The following is a 19,803-nucleotide window of genomic DNA, read 5'->3' on the forward strand; positions in this document are numbered from 1 at the left end:
GAATGGGATGGAAGGATTAAATCATTCTCTTGTTGGTTTGTTGGTTTGTATAACACATTCCTCCATTGGCATAAATGGTGCGGGAGGTTTGATTCTCCCTTCCCAGAGACTGCTGGTCCTTATCAGAATTGAGGCTAGAATTGCACTAGAGTAAAGAAAAAGCTAATCCTTAGCTATGCAATCAATGTAACATGTAGCTTGGCTCTAATTAATGTCCTTAAGGATGTTTTGTGATGGTATGTAGGAGGATAGTTTATAAGTAGGGTGGAACCATGAAGGTAGCTGGACAGGTTATGATGATACTAGTTGATCAGTCTCAATCGAGAAAAATGAGTATGGTCCTCCATATTATTTGAAGTCTAGTCTCAGTCTCTCTCTCTCTCTCTCTCTCTCTCTCTCTCTCTCTCTGTCTCTGTGTGTGTGTGTGTACGCGTATGCAAGAGAGAAGGGAGATTCTCTTCCCATGAATACACTGCATGGGCAGTTGATATGAGCAGTGGAGGCTGGTAATGTCAGTGGGGCAGTGAATCCACTCTGGGTTTCATTCAGAACCAGTCAGAACACTGGCCTTTGCACCTTGGATAGTTCTTTAAAGTTCTGACTGTTCTGACTGAAACCCGAAACAGTTGCTTTCCCTCTGACTGAAACCCGAAACAGTTGCTTTCCCTACTGACATCATAGCCACAGCCTCCACTGCATATGAGCAAAGGAGGCCTAATCATGATTTTTAATTTAATGATTTTTAATGCCATTTCAGATGTCACTCTGAGAACCCATTGTGCAGTGATAGTGCACACGCTTTGTTTTCATAAGGTCTCAAGTTCAGTTCCTGACCTCTCCAGTTACGAGATGTTGGGCAGGAAGACTAGCATGAGAACTTGGACAGTTGCTGCTAATCTGAGTAGGCAATGCTGAGTTCGTTGGACTATTCACCTGACTAAGTAAAAGCAGGTAAACTAGAACTCAGTAAACTAGGTTCAGCACTTTGGATATTAACCCAGAATGGATTCACAGCCCCACCAATAGCAGAGCCACCTGCCTTCATCGGAGCTATCACCTTAATGTCACTCCACCAAATGGATCACCAGGGTCAGATCTACACCAAGCAGTTTCAAACATCATAACGGTTTGAAAATGGTATATGGAACATGTCCTGGGCCCCAACAGTTGTCAGTGCACTTCAATATCATTAAAAAGCAGTAATGTAGATCCAGCCCTAGTCACTCAGCCCTTCGTGAGTTAGCAGGGAATAGTCTGCATGTTTTAAAGCATGGATGAACTACCAAAAATGGGTGGGGATCCAGATGATCTTCCACCTGCCCTTTTGTCCTTGTTTCTCTAGTTACAAGGATCATGTAGAATATTTTGTACATTCATTGAGTGACATCCGATTTCCTGCCATCAACTTAAAATGGATTACTGAATTTGAATTTTGGAGAACTAGTTATGTGATACAAAATGTGTTAGTCGCATGGCATAGACACAGGCTGCACTAGCCAAATGTGGAGACACCTCCCCCCTCTAGCTTGCAATCTGTAAATCAATTGCAGTGGATCCTAATATTTAATACTTATTTGAAATATTTCTAGGCCAACTTTCAGGGCATGGGCCTTCCTGAATATAGTGTGCAACAAGAACATTTACATAAAAAATACTGATGCAGTAGTAAAAATAGGAAATGTCTCCTCCCCAAAAAAGCAATGAACACCAGCATAAGACAAAACCTACAGCACAACTGCAGCTATAACCTAGTCTGAGAAAACTGATATTTAGAAATTCACAATAAAATATTAGTATGTGGCCTTTGATATTCTGGTTAATGCCCAGCATTTTTATTTCAACCCAAATGAAAGGCTAAACAAATTCAGAAAATGTAGTTCTCATTGAGACAGGAACATTCCATGAATGCTGTTTCAAGAAACACATATTCCCCTTTGAGAGCTCCACTGTTTCTGATATTGGTTTAAATAAATAAATAAATCACTGACTCAGGTAGTTCTTTCTGATTACTGCAATCAGGGTGCCAGAAGACAAAATTGCAGTTTAAAAATGCAGTTTTGGAACAGCAGGTGGTGTTGTACTACTATCTACGACATAGATAGCAATGAAAATGTGCATAACTTCTACTGACAGAATTGGACAAACTTTTGTCAATTCTGAACAGACTAGTCAATCTTTGAGTCAATTCTTATTTAAATCTTTTCAAACTATCTTAAGGAAACACATTTGCTTCCAGAAGGGCTATCGGGTTCATGGAGCTGGCATATGCCTATTCTGGAACACATTTTTCAAATCGGTTGCCAATAAACTGGTTTTCATAATTTGTTGAGTTGGACAACTTGGCTAGTATATGCTAAATTTTGAAATTCTGAAAAGCCTATCCTGCCAAACTCAAAGTAGTATGTATGTTGTCCGAATAGGAGGGTTTTTTTATTTCTAGGTGGGAATGGAATGAATACTTGGCAATAAAATGTCATAGATGGATTGGTGGGATACACGTTTCCAGTGGTCCCAGGTGGATCTAGGAATAAGGGAGCACTCTGCTTCTCATGCAGCAGCCAATGGAAGGGCTCCTCCTGTTAGAGGGGAAACAGGCCTGGGTTAAAGGAGGGTCTCTAGCTCAGTGGTAGAGCTCATGCCTTCCTCAGCATCTCCAGTTACAGGTCGAAGGTGATGTGAAAGGCCTTTGCCTGAGAACATGGGGGGCCTCTGTCAGTCAGGGTAGGAAATGCATCGCTAGATGGATCAATGGTCTGATTTAGCTGCCAGCTTCTCACGTGCTACCAAGTCTTTATGCATTATAAAGGTGACCATGATCAGAACAAAAGACTACACGAAACTTATAGTGAAGTGTATATCTATTTATTACACACACCTAGGGATGGATAGATTTGGTAACATCCATTCTCTTTTGTGGATTGTCAGGTGTCTTTTGTTCCACTGTCCTCTCATTGATGGAATCAGATTTTTCCCCAATTTTCCAAATCTGCACAAATTCACATTTGTGAAAATGTGCAAACCCCCGCTAATGTACATATTCACCAGGTTTTGTACCATAAGTCGTACAGGCCAATGCAGACTAATCCCCACCCGCCGCCCTGACTTCATAGTAATATCTCAACACCTCCAGCAACCACCCTTGTGCCTCTCATTACACAGCCTAATGGGATCTTGAATTACTAAGTCTGCTTGTGAATTTGATTCCAGAAACATTAAAGGAAAATATCATGAGCTGTAAAGTTTGTGATCCTCCTGGGAGGGTCAGCACCACTTTATTACTCTTTTGCATTCTGTTCCAGCTTGCAGTGTGCTGATCAAATGGTGGGAAAACCCTTTACAAGAGGGGAGTGACCCAGACAATGACTTTCCCTTGCAGCTTATGGCCTGCATAAGAAAGCAGCGATTGCATCAAGTGGTCTCATTAGCTTGCAAACAAAGTGGCACACAATGGTGATGGAGCCCCAGAGGACTCATCTTCTGTCAAATTACAGAAGACTGCATGTCCCTGTGTTGACTGAGACCCTTAGAGCCTCTCTGGGGATATTACCAGACCCCTGTTCGTTTGCAGTGACCTTTACAAACAAGGCCCAGCTGTTGTTTCTCTGGCATTTCCATAAAGATGGGAATGCATAAGAGGCAGAGAAAGGAATTTTATCTTTTTATCTTCTTTTGTGATTATTATTTTGGTTGATGCTTTTTAAATGTTGTTCACCACCTTGATCCAGAGGGAGAGGTGAGTAAGAAATAAATAAATATATTATTATTATTATTATTATTATTATTATTATTATTATTAAATATTGGTTTTAACTGATTTTATATAGTTGTTTACATGTATGCTACTTTGGTAGTTCAATGCTGAAAAGCGATATATAAATTCCAGATAACTACAATGGATAAACTTTATGCATTTAAATAAACATTGCTGGACCTTGTATAATTTGCTCAAAACCTTAGGTGTTTTCAATGGCTTTAAACTACAACCCACCCACCCCAAATGCAGAGTGTGTGAAATGTTTACTACTGTGTTTGGATCTTTGATATATTCCTATAATTATTCCTATATGTAAACATGCTTTCTATTTATTTCCTTTGTGGATGTCCTTCAAACTTCTGCTCAAATACCTATCAAGTACAGATGCCTATATATTTTTATGACTAACATTCTCTCTCTCTTTCTCTCTCTCTCTCACACACACACAGAGTATTCTTTGTTGTTGTTGTTGCCTGCATATTTAATTTTATTTCAAAATAAAATATATTTCAATGGGGAAAACACATCTCATGGGCAAGGCTTCCCTGTACACACTAATATAGAGATTGCAGGCCCAAGACATTTGGCTGGCTGTGGCGAAGCCCAAATAGCTGTCCCAATCCCTGCCAACACTTTTAAAACTACTGCTGTACCATTCAGACTGTTAATTGAATCCATCTATTCCTTCCTTCTTTCCTAAGGCTAAAATTCTATGCATACATACTTGGGAATGTGTCCCATTGAACCCATTGCTCTGCATTGCCTACCTACCCAATCCTCTTTCTTTCTCTGTCCTGCTTTCCTCCCCCTCTGTCTCACACAAAAAAGCTCAGTTCTAAGAAAGAGAAATTTATCTTTAAAATATTTCATATACCAACAGTAATAACATACAATTTACATGCAAGTACAGGACAGCACTGTCAGCCCCCAGGCTGTTTTCCACCTGCGCTGTTACTCGGAAAATCCCCACATTCTGGTAGATGTGCTTGATCCCATCTTCTGTCGAACTGAGGTTGGCGTATGACACAGCACTGCCATCTCCAAAATCGACCCGGATGATGGACCTTTGAATATCACCCTAAACCGGAGAAGTAGAAAAAACCTGAAGTTAATAAAATTGGTATAAAGTCAAGGATCATTTGACTATTCATCATTTTTGTGAACCGCCCAGAAAGCTTCGGCTATTGGGTGGTATAAAAATGTAATAAATAAATAAATAAATATTTTTAAAAGGGATTCACGTACACAAATGAGGATCCAAAATGGATAGGGACAGGTAGAATGTAGGACTGATCTCCTTTCATTTTGTTTTAGGAGTTCAGCCAGTATTTTTCTTGGGGGGGGGGGATGGGAATTCAGCCATCCCCTAAGTAAACCAAGAGAAAGGCGTGAAAAGATTTGGAGGTGGGGAAATGATTTGGGGATGGGGAGAAGCTTACAATTACAATGTGTGTAGAGGGGAGGGGACTTCTTACTTTTTTCTTTTCTTTTTCTTTTTTCCGTTTCTTTTTTAAACACATATTTATTTATTTATTTATTTATTGCATTTATATACCGCCCCATCACCAAAGCTCTCTGGGCAGTTTACAAAGATTAAAAGACTGAACATTAAAAATCAATATGCAAAATTTTAAACCATCAAAACATAAAAGCAGCTAACATTTAAAACAAACTTTTAACTCTAAGCCAGGCCAAAGATAGTTCTGGGGTAAGTTAAAACTCAACATATGCTGTTAAATACCTGGGAGAAAAGACAAGGCTTGACCTGATGCTGAAAAGATAACAATGTTGGCGCCAGACGGACCTCAACAGGGAAATAGGTCCATAATTGGGGGGCTACCACAGAAAAGGCCCTCTCCCTTGTTGCTGTCCTCCGAGCTTCCCTCAGAGTAGGCACCTGGAGGAGGACCTTAAATTTTCTCCTCCTCTCCTCCCCACTGCAGTCCTCTGGTATCCTCCCAATATCTGCTACAGAGAGAGTCCCTGCTCAACCCACCAGGGCAGATTTTGAGTATGGAACTGCAAAGGGAAGGAAAAATGCCCCCCACCCTCATTCCGTTGATGGGAGCAATTCCATCAGCAAGATAAATTACTTAGATTCCACCCAGAACCGTATTTAGGAACTTCACAGTCAATGATCATGTGTGTATAACAGAGAACTTCCTTCCTTATAAATATTTGAAAACCATCATTATAGCCTACCTGTAATGTAATTCTTTGCATGAATTTGGAAACAACAGATGTCCAATAGACTATGTGTTCAATAGATTCTATTAGTGGGTGGTTCTTCTGACCGGATGGAGGGTGCTCAAGCTGTTCTGGATGGGGTTCTATGCCCCCTGAAGTAGCAGGTTCAAAGTTTTGGGATTCTCATGGAGCCAACTATGAATGGACAGATTCACCCACCCCTGGCTTCATTGGATACTAGCTGAGCCACTGCCCACCCCTGCTTGTGGCACTGCACACGCTTCTGGTGAGGCTCAGAAGGTAGCAACAGAGGAGAGGGCCTTCTCAGCGGTAACCCCCCCACCCCACCCCGATATGGAATGATCTCCTTCACAAGGCCTGCCTGGAGCCATCGTTGTTATTATTTTAGTGCCACCTTCCTCTTCCCTCAGGCATTTGGCAGCATATGAAGAGGTTTTAGACAACTCCTGTCTGTTTCTTTTTGTTCAACGTTTAAAATTGTTTTAGATATGTGTGTGCTGTTTGTTTATATCTTTGTATGTAAATGTTTTTATAATGTATTTTTAATGGTTTTTAATCTCTGTAAACTAACCAGAGAGCTTTGAGTACTGGTTGGTATAGAAATGTGATGAATGAATGGATGGATGAATGAATGAATGAATGATTAGGGCTTAGTCAAAGATAAATGTGCATAGGATCACAACTTTTATGTAAGGAAATTGCCTTGTCATGTCAATGGCAGCAGTGAAAAGTGCAGTCTCCATCTGCCCAAGCCAGAGTCCCCATCTGCCAAATCTTCCAAGAGATTCTGGACAACAAAAAGCTCCTTCTCAAAAGAGAAGTGATGCCTCCACTGCATTCAAACATTCCAAACATTTAGAACAATGCATTAATATCACCAATTTTGTGAAATGTTCTTGTTTATTTCGAGATAAGTGTGTACAATCTTCTTTTTTGAAGAACATTTTGGTGGAGTGGATTCATATGTATGTATCTATGTATGTATGCATTTAATTTAAAATATTTCTTGGCCACCTTTCAGGGCAATAGCCCTCCCATGGCAGTGTACCACAATACAATTCACATAATAAAAAATGATGCAGTAATAAAAACAGCAAATGTTCCAAAAACCAATGGGCAATAGCATAAGACAAAACCTACAACACATAATACCAGCAACAACCTAGTCCAATAAAAATGTAATCAGAGGAAGGGAAATGTAAACAAGAAAGTTTTCAGGGCCTGCAATGATGGAGTCTGGCAGACCCCTGATGACAACTCATTCCAGAGGTGTAGAAAAGGCCCTCTATTGTCAAGCTGTATGGGTACTTTGAAGAAAGCAAAATTGGTTTTGAAATTGTATCCATGTCTACAGAGGTCAATCTGACTCATTCCCCACAGAGGTCAATCTGACTTATTCCCAGGTAAACATGTACAGCAGGTCTGTTGAACCTCTTTCAGACCAAGGGCTGAATTCTTTTTTGGAAAGGCTGTCAGGGTGACATTCCAGTGGTGGATGGTGCAAAAGTCAAAATGGGTAGAGCCGAAAATACTAGTATACGTTAATTTAAAGTTCTTACTGCCAGCATCTAAGCCTTACAGGAGTCTTTCCAGCCTTTTAGAATGGGGACGAACTCACAAAAGCTAGGAAACTACTAATCAGTGGTCAGGAGGGGGGAGAGGAGCAGGGAAAGGGAGCACAGCCACCTGAAGAATTCTGGACCATCAATTTGGGACCCTAAATGGGCTAGACTTGGTGTACAGGGTTGCAGCCTTCAATTACTTATGAAGAGGACTTAGAAAAAGATGCCAAGTCTCTTCTAATATAAATGTGTGTGTTTCTGAATTCAGTTTTTGTGCCTTCCGGTAGGCCAAAGAATATGCTGAGTTTACAGGAAGAAAAATCATTTCTAAGCTCAGCAGGTTGTGGCCTGATTCTCGTCAAGGTTTCCTGCTGAGAATGATGTCCCCTTCCAGTCTAATTAGAGAAGGCCCACAGTTGCCACTCTCTGCATCTCTTTCAGAAGATGAATTTGGTTGGCTTCACCAGTTCTTGTAATTATTTAAATCTTTTGAACTGAAAATGCTTTCTCCCCGTTAAGTACAGTTCAGGCTGGAACACATCTCTGAAAGGCCAAAACCTGACATTTAAATATTTCCCTTTCTGAGACTGAGGAACACATAAGCAAAAGCAATAACGTGTGACCGCTGCGACAGATATTTTCCATTCCAACAATGAAGCACACATTCGCAAATGTTCATAATTACTTTTACTGATTTAATTCTTATGTTCACTGCTCCAGAATCTGTTTCAGATATAGTGTGGTATACACATTTTGTAAATAAATAAATAACTAAAAAAATAAGGATGAACAATTTTATATGAATCAACATTTCAAAATTTCACATTTTAAAACATGCACTATTTCCCTGTTTGCACAAAACGGACAGAGATCATAAATGTTTGCAGAACTCTAGGAGAGATGAACATCTATCATCCCTAGCAAAAAGAAACCCCCAAACATCTTTCATGCCTAAATTTATTGAACATTGACCTACATTGTCCTTCACACGTATGCTACTAAGTTCAAGCACCTGCTAGGTACAGCTTACAAGCTTCCCTATAGGAAAGTTGTTTCTGCATAATGGAAGTCACTGCTTGTACCACGTACAACATAAACTCCAAATGGCCTGAGGGCACTTCAGGTAATCGGATGTCAGGCTAAATAGCAGTGCAAGGTCCCTAGAAAATTACTGACACAAAGCTGCATATGAGAAAACTTGGTAAATATAGATTATCAGTAGTTTTGTATAATTGAACCCTATAATGAGGATTTCTATCATACACAAAATGACAAAAGATGGAGCTGCGTCTGTCATTCCCCCCTCCTTCATTCATCACAATGACAGATATAAAGCTGGATTGAAAGGTTTTCTGACTCTACTGAGCTCAGATAATAAGGTAGGCAGTAAAGTGAATATATTTCTCCCACAGGTTTTGATATTAATACATCAAAGCTACAATCCCAAGCGCACCTACTTGGAATTAGAACTGAATAATTTGTTCCCCAAAGTCTCCTTAAGAAGTTGCTTTACGGCATCAAATATTCCTCAAATGTTTCTCTGAGTATTTGGATGTTTACCAAGTATTCCCAAGATAATTAATACTGGGCCGCGGCTCAGTGGTAGAACACATACTTTGTGTTCAAAAAGCCCTGCATTTCCAGGTAGGGCCTCTGCTTGAGAGATACTATCAGTCAATGTATAGAGTACAGAAATAGATGCATCAACAGTCTATCACGGTATAAGACAGCTTCCACATATCTATGTTCAACATCTGGTTATTTAACTTTTCAAGTATCAAATACTAAATTGTGTTACTTATCACTCTGTGTGTGTGTGTGTGTGTGTGTGTGTGTGTGTGTGCAGTTTGGATAATCAAACTTTAGCCCAAAATTATTGTATGATTCCAGGTGGCTGGAACTGGGGGGTGGGTAACTTTGGCATTGGAAGCCAAAACTTTGTAAATGGTTTCAGGGGTGCTTATCATGGGGGCCACACCCACCAGCATCATCCAGTCCATGGGGGATCGGGTGTTCTGCTCTCCTAACCTAGTACTTAGAAAATATCAGAACAGGGTATTTTGACTGCACATCCTTGAAGCTGATCCTAGAAGCTGTTGTATCCCACACACCCTTCCTTTTCCCATTGCCACATCACTCCCCCTTACCCTTCCTGCATTGCACTCCCTGCACCTTCCCACTTAGTGCTCTTCATCCCTTACTTTTATTACACCCCACCTCTCTCCTGAGGAGGGAGCCCCTCAGAGCCAGGCATTTCAACCTGGTCAACTTTCTGAAGAGCTGTGCCTGCTTTTTGGAAAGTTGTGCCAGCTCTGCAGAGAGTAGCTGACAGGTTTCTCTGGACCACTTGCTGGAGGCAGTTGTGGGGAAGTGGTACAATTCACAGTTCCTCCTGCACCACCACCTGAGCTGGGGGCTTCCTCCTACTTCATGGGAGGGCCAGCCCTTGGTGTTGCTTGAAAGAACAGCTGTTCTTCACAATGGCAACTGGGTCCCTGGGTTCGCACAGCACCACAAACTGCATGAAGCAACTCAACCACCAGTCGGAAGAGCTGTCATTCTTCCTAGTGGTAGCCAGTGGAGATTTCATCCAGAGGGAATTCCTTGAGATGGTGGGGCATGGACACCACACTTGGTCTCCTGGACAAGCACTAGAGGTTCTGTGGGCTGGGTTAGGGAAAGTGAATTATTTTAAATATGATGCTTTTTGGCATATCCATTATATTTGCCTGCTAGTTACATTTCTACTGGCGAGTATTCACACTTAAATCCTTCCCACAATGGTGGCTCTTTACAGCAGGAGTCAGATTTATGGTGAATGGCTCAGGAAGAGCAGGAATGTGTGTAGAAATAATGTGGTGGGAGGGATATTATCTCAGCCGTATCACCTCTGAGAATAAGAATACATTATGCTTCCTTGTTGTGCTGTGTTGTCTTTTAGTAGCAGGACTGGGCAGGATAGAACTTGGTGAAGACTACATTTCCCAGGTTCGCACTATAGATATATGGATATATAAGCAAGGCAGATCAGAGATGTTCAGCTGCATAAATTCTTTTTGCAGCCACCCTGGTTCTCACACTTAAGAATTCAGAAGTAACATCCTGCCCTGTTTACAGAACATTATTATACCTTGATTGCTTATACGCCATCCATTGCATTTTGCTGTTTAAGAGATGATATTGCTAATTTTAATCATCCTAATGAGGACGACACCTTCAAACATTCAATTTCAATCTCACCCAAGAGGCTGCAAGTATGAATTTGTTCTCTAAAGTGCTGGGTTTTATATGTAAATCAAAGTATTAAAGCAACGAGATGCAACTCAAAAGTTTTTTAAAATTGACTCCCAAGCCTCACATTTCATTTGGAAGTGTTCAATTATGCAATGACTTGTTATCTCTTTATCCTTGCAGATGTTTAAAATGGAGTTTTAATTAGCCTTTGCAGCAGGCAGATGTTGCTTCTCCTTGGTTGCCTTCCAGAATGGAATCTTCAACAATCTGCTTTATGTAGTCTTTATGCAGATTCACCCTATTTCTCTCCCCATGCCAAGCACCCAACATTGAAAGCATTTCTGTAGGATTTTCTTACGGAAGAAATTCCAATTAGATTTAGGCTAGGGATGTTTTTGATCTTTGATAGTGCAACCCTCTTTAAAAGTGCCATTGAGTCCAGTGGGGCTTACTCCCAGGTAAGTGGGTATGGCATTACAACCTAAGGGAAGTAGTCTATACTGTTGCTAAGCTCCTGATGTTTCTTTCACAACAGCAGGTCCCACCAGTAGTGCTACAGAAAGCTAGCACTTCCTAAAGCAACTCCCCAAAATGAGGGAAATGCTCATTACCAGAATGGGACAAGCCAGTGGAGTTTCCTTCTTGGAATTCCGCTGATTCACCCCATTCTGGAAATGAAGGAATCTCTACTAGGCAAAACACAAAAGACAATTCCAAACATATGCTCTGTTTAAAACCCCATCCTAAATTAGGCTTAAGGAATTGAAGGTTTGTTACTTGAAAACGACTAACATAAATTTATTCTCCACACCCCCACACCCCCACTTTATTCTTAAACAGCTTCTTGTGAAAGATCTCATGAAAAGGGATACTCTCCCCAAACTGTTCATTAGCTTCAGTGACTTCAGTGAATGTGCCTGAAATTTTACAAAGTATTCCTTCTCTCCAAACCTCATATGCCTTAGAGAGGAATTGGTTGCTTTTGAAAGACTTCCAACTCCAGTGAGTTCATAGGTGCTGCTATGGGTCTTCAAATGACCTAATTCCATTCTACTCAGCACAGGAATGTTAAGTCCCAAAAGGTACAATAACCCCATAAATAGCAACATCCTATGCTATAGAATAGTGCTAATTTCCATAGATTTCTAAGGAAAGCTTGCACTACCTGATGCTAATAACATTAACTTATTCCTTCTAACTTCGCACATGATCTAAAACTGACATAGTCAAGATTCAATTAATCAGATCGCTTTGTCCATGGAAAAGAAATCAAAATCAATAGGTCTACTTGAGAGTAAACATTGGCTCCAATGGAGACTTTTCTTTTTTTTCATTCCCGCACAGAAGCATAGAATTTGGGGAATAAAATGAGTGGGAGGGGGAAGGTTTCATCTTCCCCTGGCAGTACAGGCTGGCCCTAACCTGAATCAAGGCCAATACGCAGTTACACCAAAGTAAAGAAAACAATTAGGCTCAACTGTACACTGCAGTTAACATAATACACATTTTTACTCTTAGATTACCATACCTGCAATTTGCACCTGTCCACTTAGGTTGAGTTCACACTATTACTTCAGTTGGTAGAATACAGATGACAGGATCATAACCCCCTTGGTTATCTTTTCTTTTCATAGTTTAGATTCTATTAAAGTCAGCTTTTCCCCAAACAAGTGTTGTCTTTTGAGATCACCAAATGGTGGGGGTGAAGTGGAATAAGATGATATGAAGTGGGCAAACAAGCAAACAACTCCACAATCACCACTTGTTAGACAAGGCAGATTTTTCACTCTTTGTACTAGTAGAAAACAATAGTTGTTTAAGAAACCTGCATTTTCCATGTTCTCTCCATGCTGGCCTTGCCATTTGCTTTGACTCACTAGCCCGTGGGGCCTCCCAGGTGCGCTTTTCATGGTGTTGGTGAGGGCGGAGGTAGAAGTAAGCAAAGGCTGCAGGTCATGGAGCAGTGAATGTAGGGCTGCCTTCCCAACCTGGCACCCTCTAGGTGTTTTGGACTTAAACTCTGATCAGCCCCAACCAGTATGGCCAATGTTGGTAGTTCTGACCCAAAACATCTTTTGTTGTTTATTCGTTCAGTCGCTTCCAACTCTTTGTGACTTCATGGACCAGCCCATGCCAGAGCTTTCTGTCGGCTAACCCTAGCTCCCCCAAGGTCAAGTCTGTCACCTCCAGAATATCATCCATCCATCTTGCCCTTGGTCGGCCCCTCTTCCTTTTGCCTTCCACTTTCCCTAGCATCAGCATCTTCTCCAGGGTATCCTATCTTCTCATTATGTGGCCAAAGTACTTCAGTTTTGCCTTTAATACCACTCCCTCAAGTGAGCAGTCTGGCTTTATTTCCTGGAGTATGGACTGGTTTGATCTTCTTGCAGTCCAAGGCACTCTCAGAATTTTCCTCCAACACCACAGTTCAAAAGCATCTATCTTCCTTCGCTCAGCTTTCCTTATGGTCCAGCTCTCACAGCCATAGGTTACTACTGGGAATACCATTGCTTTAACTATGCGGACCTTTGTTGTCAGTGTGGTGTCTCTGCTCTTAACTATTTTATCAAGATTTGTCACTGCTCTCCTCCCAAGAAGTAAACGTCTTCTGATTTCCTGGCTGCTGTCAGCGTCTGCAGTAATCTTTGCTCCCAGAAATACAAAGTCTGTCACTGCCTTCACGTTTTCGCCCTCTATTTGCCAGTTATCAATCAAGCTGGTTGCCATAATCTTGGGTTTTTTGAGGTTTAACTGTCTGATGGCCGTTCTTGTGTTTTCCAAATTTGCTGGCATATGGCATGCATCACCTTGATAGCATCATCTTGCAGTATTTTAAACAGTTCAGCTGGGATACCGTCGTCTCCTGCTGCCTTGTTATTAACAATGCTTCTTAAGGCCCATTCAACCTCACTCTTCAGGATGTCTGGCTCTAACTCACTGACCACACCGTCTGAGCTACCCCCGATATTATTATCCTTCCTATACAGATCTTCCGTATATTCTTGCCACCTTTTCTTGATCTCTTCTGTTTCTGTTAGGTCCTTGCCATCTTTGTTTTTGATCATGCCCATTTTTGCCTGGAATTTACCTCCAATGTTTCTAATTTTCTGGAAGAGGCCTCTTGTCCTTCCTATTCTATTGTCTTCTTCCACTTCCGCACATTGCTTGTTTAAAAATAATTCCTTCTCTCTTCTGGCTAACCTCTGGAATTTTGCATTTAATTGGGCATGTCTCCCCCTATCACTAGAGGGCACCAAGTTGGGAAAGGGCACTGTAGGGAGACTAGCTTAGATACACAGCTAAGGATGGATGGAGTCACCTCCATCTACTCTTGCCAGGCCATTCACACCTCTAATGCTGTGTAAATGGCACCTTTAAGGACTCTGTTTATGTAACATTACATATCTGGAAAACTCCAAACTGCCATTTTTAGGCAAAATGGCAGCTCACTAAGGGGATTGGCAGCTGCTGGGAACTCATATGAATAGGTGGATGAAGTGGCACTGGCTTGGCGAGTGGGGTCTGGGAGGCCGAAAGGAGGGCAGTCTGTCAGACATCCCTATGCACAGCTCAGATTTGTCAAACTATTAATCAGTTAAATTGCACTGGTTAATTAACTGTGGTCAGTTCTATCCATTTTCTTCCAAATGATTCAGACTCAAACACCCCAGTGGGGAAATGTGTGAAATAGACCATACCTCCTCCAGCTGCACCATGAAGGTAACGTTGTGCCCTTGTTCCGATGTCAACGTGCCATCTGAAGTGACAACGCGAAGCCCTCGCGGGGCTTTGCCAGGACACTGCTGAGGTTTGGCTGTATATTGTTCACGCACACCGTCCGTACAGTTATTTGAGACAACCTTCCTATACCTGTTGAAAGGGAGAAGCAAGGACAATGGTGTAAGGAGGATGGCAAGAGGCTCTTTGCAAATGATGCTCTCTTTTTCCAGATCATTATCACCATGTGCCAATTAGTTTAAGCAACATCATCAAAAGCCAGTTTAAAATGGTCAGCTGTAGGAACTTAGCAAGATGTTGTGCTCTGGTATTCATCAGCAAAAGCAAAGCAGGAGATTGGCCCTAGGGCTGGTGCTGTCCTAACACTAGGCAGAACTTCCAGCCCAAAGGCAGTGCAGGAGTGCCTGGGGGTGACCTCATGCGAGACATACATTATGGAGGGACGTGGAAGAGGGATTTCTCTGTTGGCACCCTGCTTGTGGAATGCCCTCCCCTTGGACGTCTGACTGGTACCGAAACTGGCTTCATTTCAGTGCCAGGTTAAAACATGGCTTTTTATCAAAGCTTTCAAGGGCTGAATTCCCCATGGTTACACATAGTTTTAATTGATTTGAATTGTTTTATTGCTTTTACATTTTTTCTACCGGTTTTAATTTTTTAATGATTTAATATTTTAGCTGTGTAAATTATTTATGTTTATATTGTTCTTATTTTATCTGTACACCACCCTGAGATCCCAGTGATACAGCAGGATACAAATGTTTTAATAATAAATAAATAAATAAATAAATAAATAAATAAATATCTCTGACCACTCACCCAGTGCTATTGAGGTAACTCTGACCAAGACTGCAGTCCTTCGACAATGATAATGGGTTGTACCAAAATGCAGGCAAACACTGGCCATTGCTGTGACGCTCAAATCCATAGTCACTGGTTTGGAATAAGGAAAGATCATTTCATTGACATGCAAATCACACACTGCACTGGAAGCACATACTTTTGAGAAATAAAGTTACTGTGAACCCTATAGAAATATACGATGTCCATAGAAATAAAGCCTCTTTTTACACACACACACACACACACACTTTATTTATTATATCAGACAGGCATACTTCTGTCCATAACAGCAGGAGGAGGATCTATGAAGCCCCAGGCCTCTTGTCTATATTTGCATCATGTTGAAAGTTATACAACATTTAAGGTACATTCACTTTGCATTGTACCAGTTCTTCCCAGCAGAGTAATTTTAGCAGAGCCTATTATTCAATACCCAATGAATGAGTCAATCAAAAAGCAAACCAAGAATGTGCCAGATTCTACTTGTTTTTTCACACAGGGCACATATTTTACTCTGTTTTGTCCTTTCACTTCCCCGTGTTGGCAAGTGGTAGTTAGGAGTTATGCAGAGTATAATTAACATATGAAGTTTTCTTATACAATTCTGACTATTAAGAATGTAAGAAGAGCCATGCTGAATCAGACCAAAGGTTAATCTAGTCCAGCATTCTATTCATACAGTGGCCAACCAGGGATGTCAGAAAAATACATTTGGAGAGTGGAGTTTGAGGAATTTCCATAAGCTGTTTCAGTTCCTGCTGCAACACCCAACTCAGGCCTTTGCTAGACCTACCTGGAAATCTGGGTGGGAGGAGGGGTGAGCCCGCGATACAACTATCACGGGCTGTCGCCCTAGTCTTCATGTCAGATGCGATGGGCTAAAGGAAATCCCCGTTGTGTCTGCCATTTTTTAAAAAAAATTTAAAGGGCCGGGTGTGCAGGAGCGCACAAACGAGAAAAGGTAAGTTTTTTTAAAAAAATGATTTCCCCGCTCCCCCACCCTGCCCCTGATGGGTGCAGCACTCCCGGAGAGCACTGCGGACCATGCGTGGCTTCTCCCAGCTCCTTGTGAGTAATCGGCGAAGCCAAGGAATGGGCCACATGCTCTCGGACTACAAGTGGTGTCCGTTATCACGGGGCAAGGGAGGGTTCATCCCTGCCTGAGCCCGGGATCCCCTGTGTGTCATCTGGATGCACAGGGGCGATCCCGGGTATCAGCCCGGGATAATCCCTTGTCTAGCTAAGGCCTCAATCTGCAGTGCGTCAGGCCAATTCTTGGTTTTTCCAAAATTTTGCACAACTTTTGGGGGGAAGGTTCTGCAATTTGCACAAATTTCTGACCAATTTGTACAAATTACAGTTGAATTGCCACAAATTACCCATCCCCTTCCTGGGCAAGGTGCTTGAGCGGGTGGTTGCAGGACAACTCCAGGCACTCTTGAATGAAATGGATTATCTAGATCCATTTCAATCGGATTTCAGGCCTGGTTTTGGAACGGAAACTGCCTTGGTCGCCCTGTGGGATGACCTCTGTCGGGAGAGAGACAGAGGGAGTGCAACCCTGTTGGTTCTCCTGGACCTCTCAGCGGCCTTCGATACCATCGACCATGGTATCCTTCTGGATAGGCTGTCTGAGCTGGGAGTTAGAGGTACTCCATTGTAGTGGTTCAGCTCCTACTTGGATGGCCGATTCTAGAAGGTGGTGCTGGAGGATTATTGCTCTGTGCCGTGGCTCCTAAGCCATGGGGTTCCACAGGGCTCTATTTTATCCCCTATGCTGTTTAACATATACATGAAGCCACTGGGGGAGGTTATCCGGAGATGTGGTCTGAGGTGTCACCAATATGCGGATGATACCCAGCTCTACCTCTCCTTTTCATCAAACCCAGGTGAGGCAGTGGCTGTTCTGAACCAGTGCCTGGGCATGGTAATGGACTGGATGAGGGCTAACAAAGACTCAATCCAGACAAGACAGAGACTCAATCTGAGACTCAATCCAGACAAGACGGAGGTACTGTTAGCAGGTGATTCATCTGTCCGGCGAGGTGATGTTTGCCCTGTCCTGGATGGGGCTGCACTCTCCCTAAAGGATCGGGTCTGTAGTTTGGGGGTGCTCTTGGATCCAGAACTGTCTTTTGAGGCACAGGTGAACACAGTGGCAAAGAGCACCTTTTATCAGCTTACATTGATATACCAACTACGGCCTTATCTGGACAGAGATAGCCTAGTTATCCATGCTCTGATCACCTCACGTTTGCATTACTGCAATATGTGGGGCTGCCTTTGAAAATGGTCCAGAAACTTCATTTGATACAAAACACGGCAGCCCGTTTATTAACAGGGACTGGCCGGTGAGATCACATTATGCCAGTCCTTTTACAACTTCATTGGCTGCCAGTCCAGGTCCGGGCCTGATTTAAAGTGCTGTTACTGACATTCAAAGCCCTAAATGGTTGGGGGCCAGGTTATTTGAAGGAACACCTCCTCCCATATGTACCTGCCTGGCCCTTAAGATGATCTACAGGGGCCCTTCTCCGTGAGCCCCTGCCAAAGGAAGTGAGGCAGGTGGCTACTAGGAGGAGGGCTTTCTCCGCTGTGGCACCCCGGCTGTGGAATGAGCTCCCCACAGAGGTGGCAAAAATGTGCAAAACAGTTCTGTTTGGGAATAGCTCACAGCTCAGCTTGCAGAAACAAAGGAAGTTGTACATGCTGTGGAACTCTGTCAAGCCAAAAAAGAATAAGATTTCCCAGGGTTGGACAGCCCTATGTCCATACAGCTGCCTGTGGGAAATCCACAAATAGGATATGAGTGCAAGAACAAGCTCTTACACATGTTCCCCAGCAACTGGTGCACATAGCCATACTGCCTCTCATATTGGAGGTAGCACATAACCATCAGGACTATTAGCTGTTGATAGCCTCCTCCTTCCTGAATCCCCTTTTAAAGTCATCCAAATTGGTGGCCATCATTTCCATCTTTCAGTGGCAAATTCCATAGTTTAACTATGAGCTGCGTCAATAAATACTTGTTTTTATCTCCCAAAATTCAGCTTCATTTCAGTTTGTTTTTCATCAGGATTCATCCAGTTCACACCTCTTAGAACCTAACATGAACTGAATGCATTTGATGTCCATACATTCCTAAGATTGTAATGCAATTTGTGCTATGAAAAATGTGTTAAAAAATGCATACATTTGAAAAATATGCACAAATATGCTTAATGGAAGAAAAATGTATGTGTTTGAAAAAAATGTACACAATTCATTCATAAATTTGGGGAAATGCACATGAAAATGTGCACAAATTTGTATATGGTTCGGAAGCTGCAGCTTGTGCAAAATGCAGTGGCCAGATTGATAACTGGAACCAGAAGGTTTGAACATACAACACCAATTCTGGTCCACTTGCATTAGCAGCCTATACATTTCCAAGCCCAATTCAAGTTGCTGGTTTTAACCTATAAAGCCTTACATGGCTTGGGACCACAATACCTGATGGAACTCCTGTCCCGACATGAACCTACCCGCTCACTGCGCTCTACATCTAAGGTCCTCCTCCGAGTGCCTACTCCGAGGGATGCTTGGAGGATGGCAACAAGGGAGAGGGCCTTTTCAGTGGTGGCCCCCCAATTATGGAATGATCTCCCCAATAAGGCTCACCTGGCGCCAACATTGTTATCTTTTCAGTGCCAGGTCAAGACTTTTCTCTTCTCCCAGGCATTTAACAGCTTTTAACAACATATGCTAATTTTGTTTGTTTTTTAATGGACCCCAGAACTGTCATTGTTTAAAATGGATACTGTTTTATACTGTAGTTTTTATATTTTTTATGGTTTTAAATTTTGTATGTTTTGTATGTTCACTGTTTTTAACTTTTGAAAACCGCCCAGAGAGCTTCAGCTATGGGGCGGTATATAAATTTAATAAATAAATAAATAAATGCAAAACTCCCCAGAAAGCTCAGAATCCAATATGAGCATGAGCAGAATGAGCTTTAAAGTAGAAATTGGAGAATTTCTTCAATGTTGAATTTTTGCAGCATCACTCTATCTGAGGGCTAGAGCACACATTACTTTAAAGATGTGGTTGCAGCTCTAGAGTAAGTGCAGGAGTCCTGGTCCAGATGGGAGGCAAAAAGGGGTCTTTAACTTTTCTCCCACTTTAGTCCCAATCCAGGTCATTCCTCCCTGACACCCCTGCAATATATATTGCCAAATAGTGACCCATAAAGTAAATGGATCACTATTTGACAATAGAAATTGCAGGTATGGGAGCACCAGTCTGGATCAGGACCACATTGATCTACAGGGGTAGGGTTGGCTAAGGGCATGTCTACATGATTCATTTATCCCGGGGTCATCTCTAGGTTGTCCCCGTGCATCCAAATGACATGCAGGGGATTCCAGGGTCAACCAGGGATGACCACAGACTTTCCCTGTGATAAGTGAAACCAGGGATTTCATG

The 19,803-nt window shown here is 42.1% G+C and overlaps 1 protein-coding gene across 1 annotated transcript in view; it reads right to left on the reverse strand.

The window, feature by feature from the left end:
• SORCS1 (sortilin related VPS10 domain containing receptor 1) overlaps nucleotides 1–19,803 on the reverse strand; it is a 457,816-nt gene that overhangs the window by 30,490 nt on the left and 407,523 nt on the right. The window contains exons 17-19 of the mRNA XM_063131568.1: nucleotides 15,316–15,429; nucleotides 14,457–14,628; nucleotides 4,646–4,832 (exon numbers count right to left, since the gene is read on the reverse strand). Of these exons, the coding sequence (XP_062987638.1) occupies nucleotides 4,646–4,832; nucleotides 14,457–14,628; nucleotides 15,316–15,429 (473 nt within the window). The remainder of the gene's footprint in view (nucleotides 1–4,645; nucleotides 4,833–14,456; nucleotides 14,629–15,315; nucleotides 15,430–19,803) is intronic.

This window comes from Elgaria multicarinata, chromosome 8 (assembly GCF_023053635.1).
Source record: "Elgaria multicarinata webbii isolate HBS135686 ecotype San Diego chromosome 8, rElgMul1.1.pri, whole genome shotgun sequence".
Taxonomy (NCBI): Eukaryota; Metazoa; Chordata; class Lepidosauria; order Squamata; family Anguidae; genus Elgaria; species Elgaria multicarinata.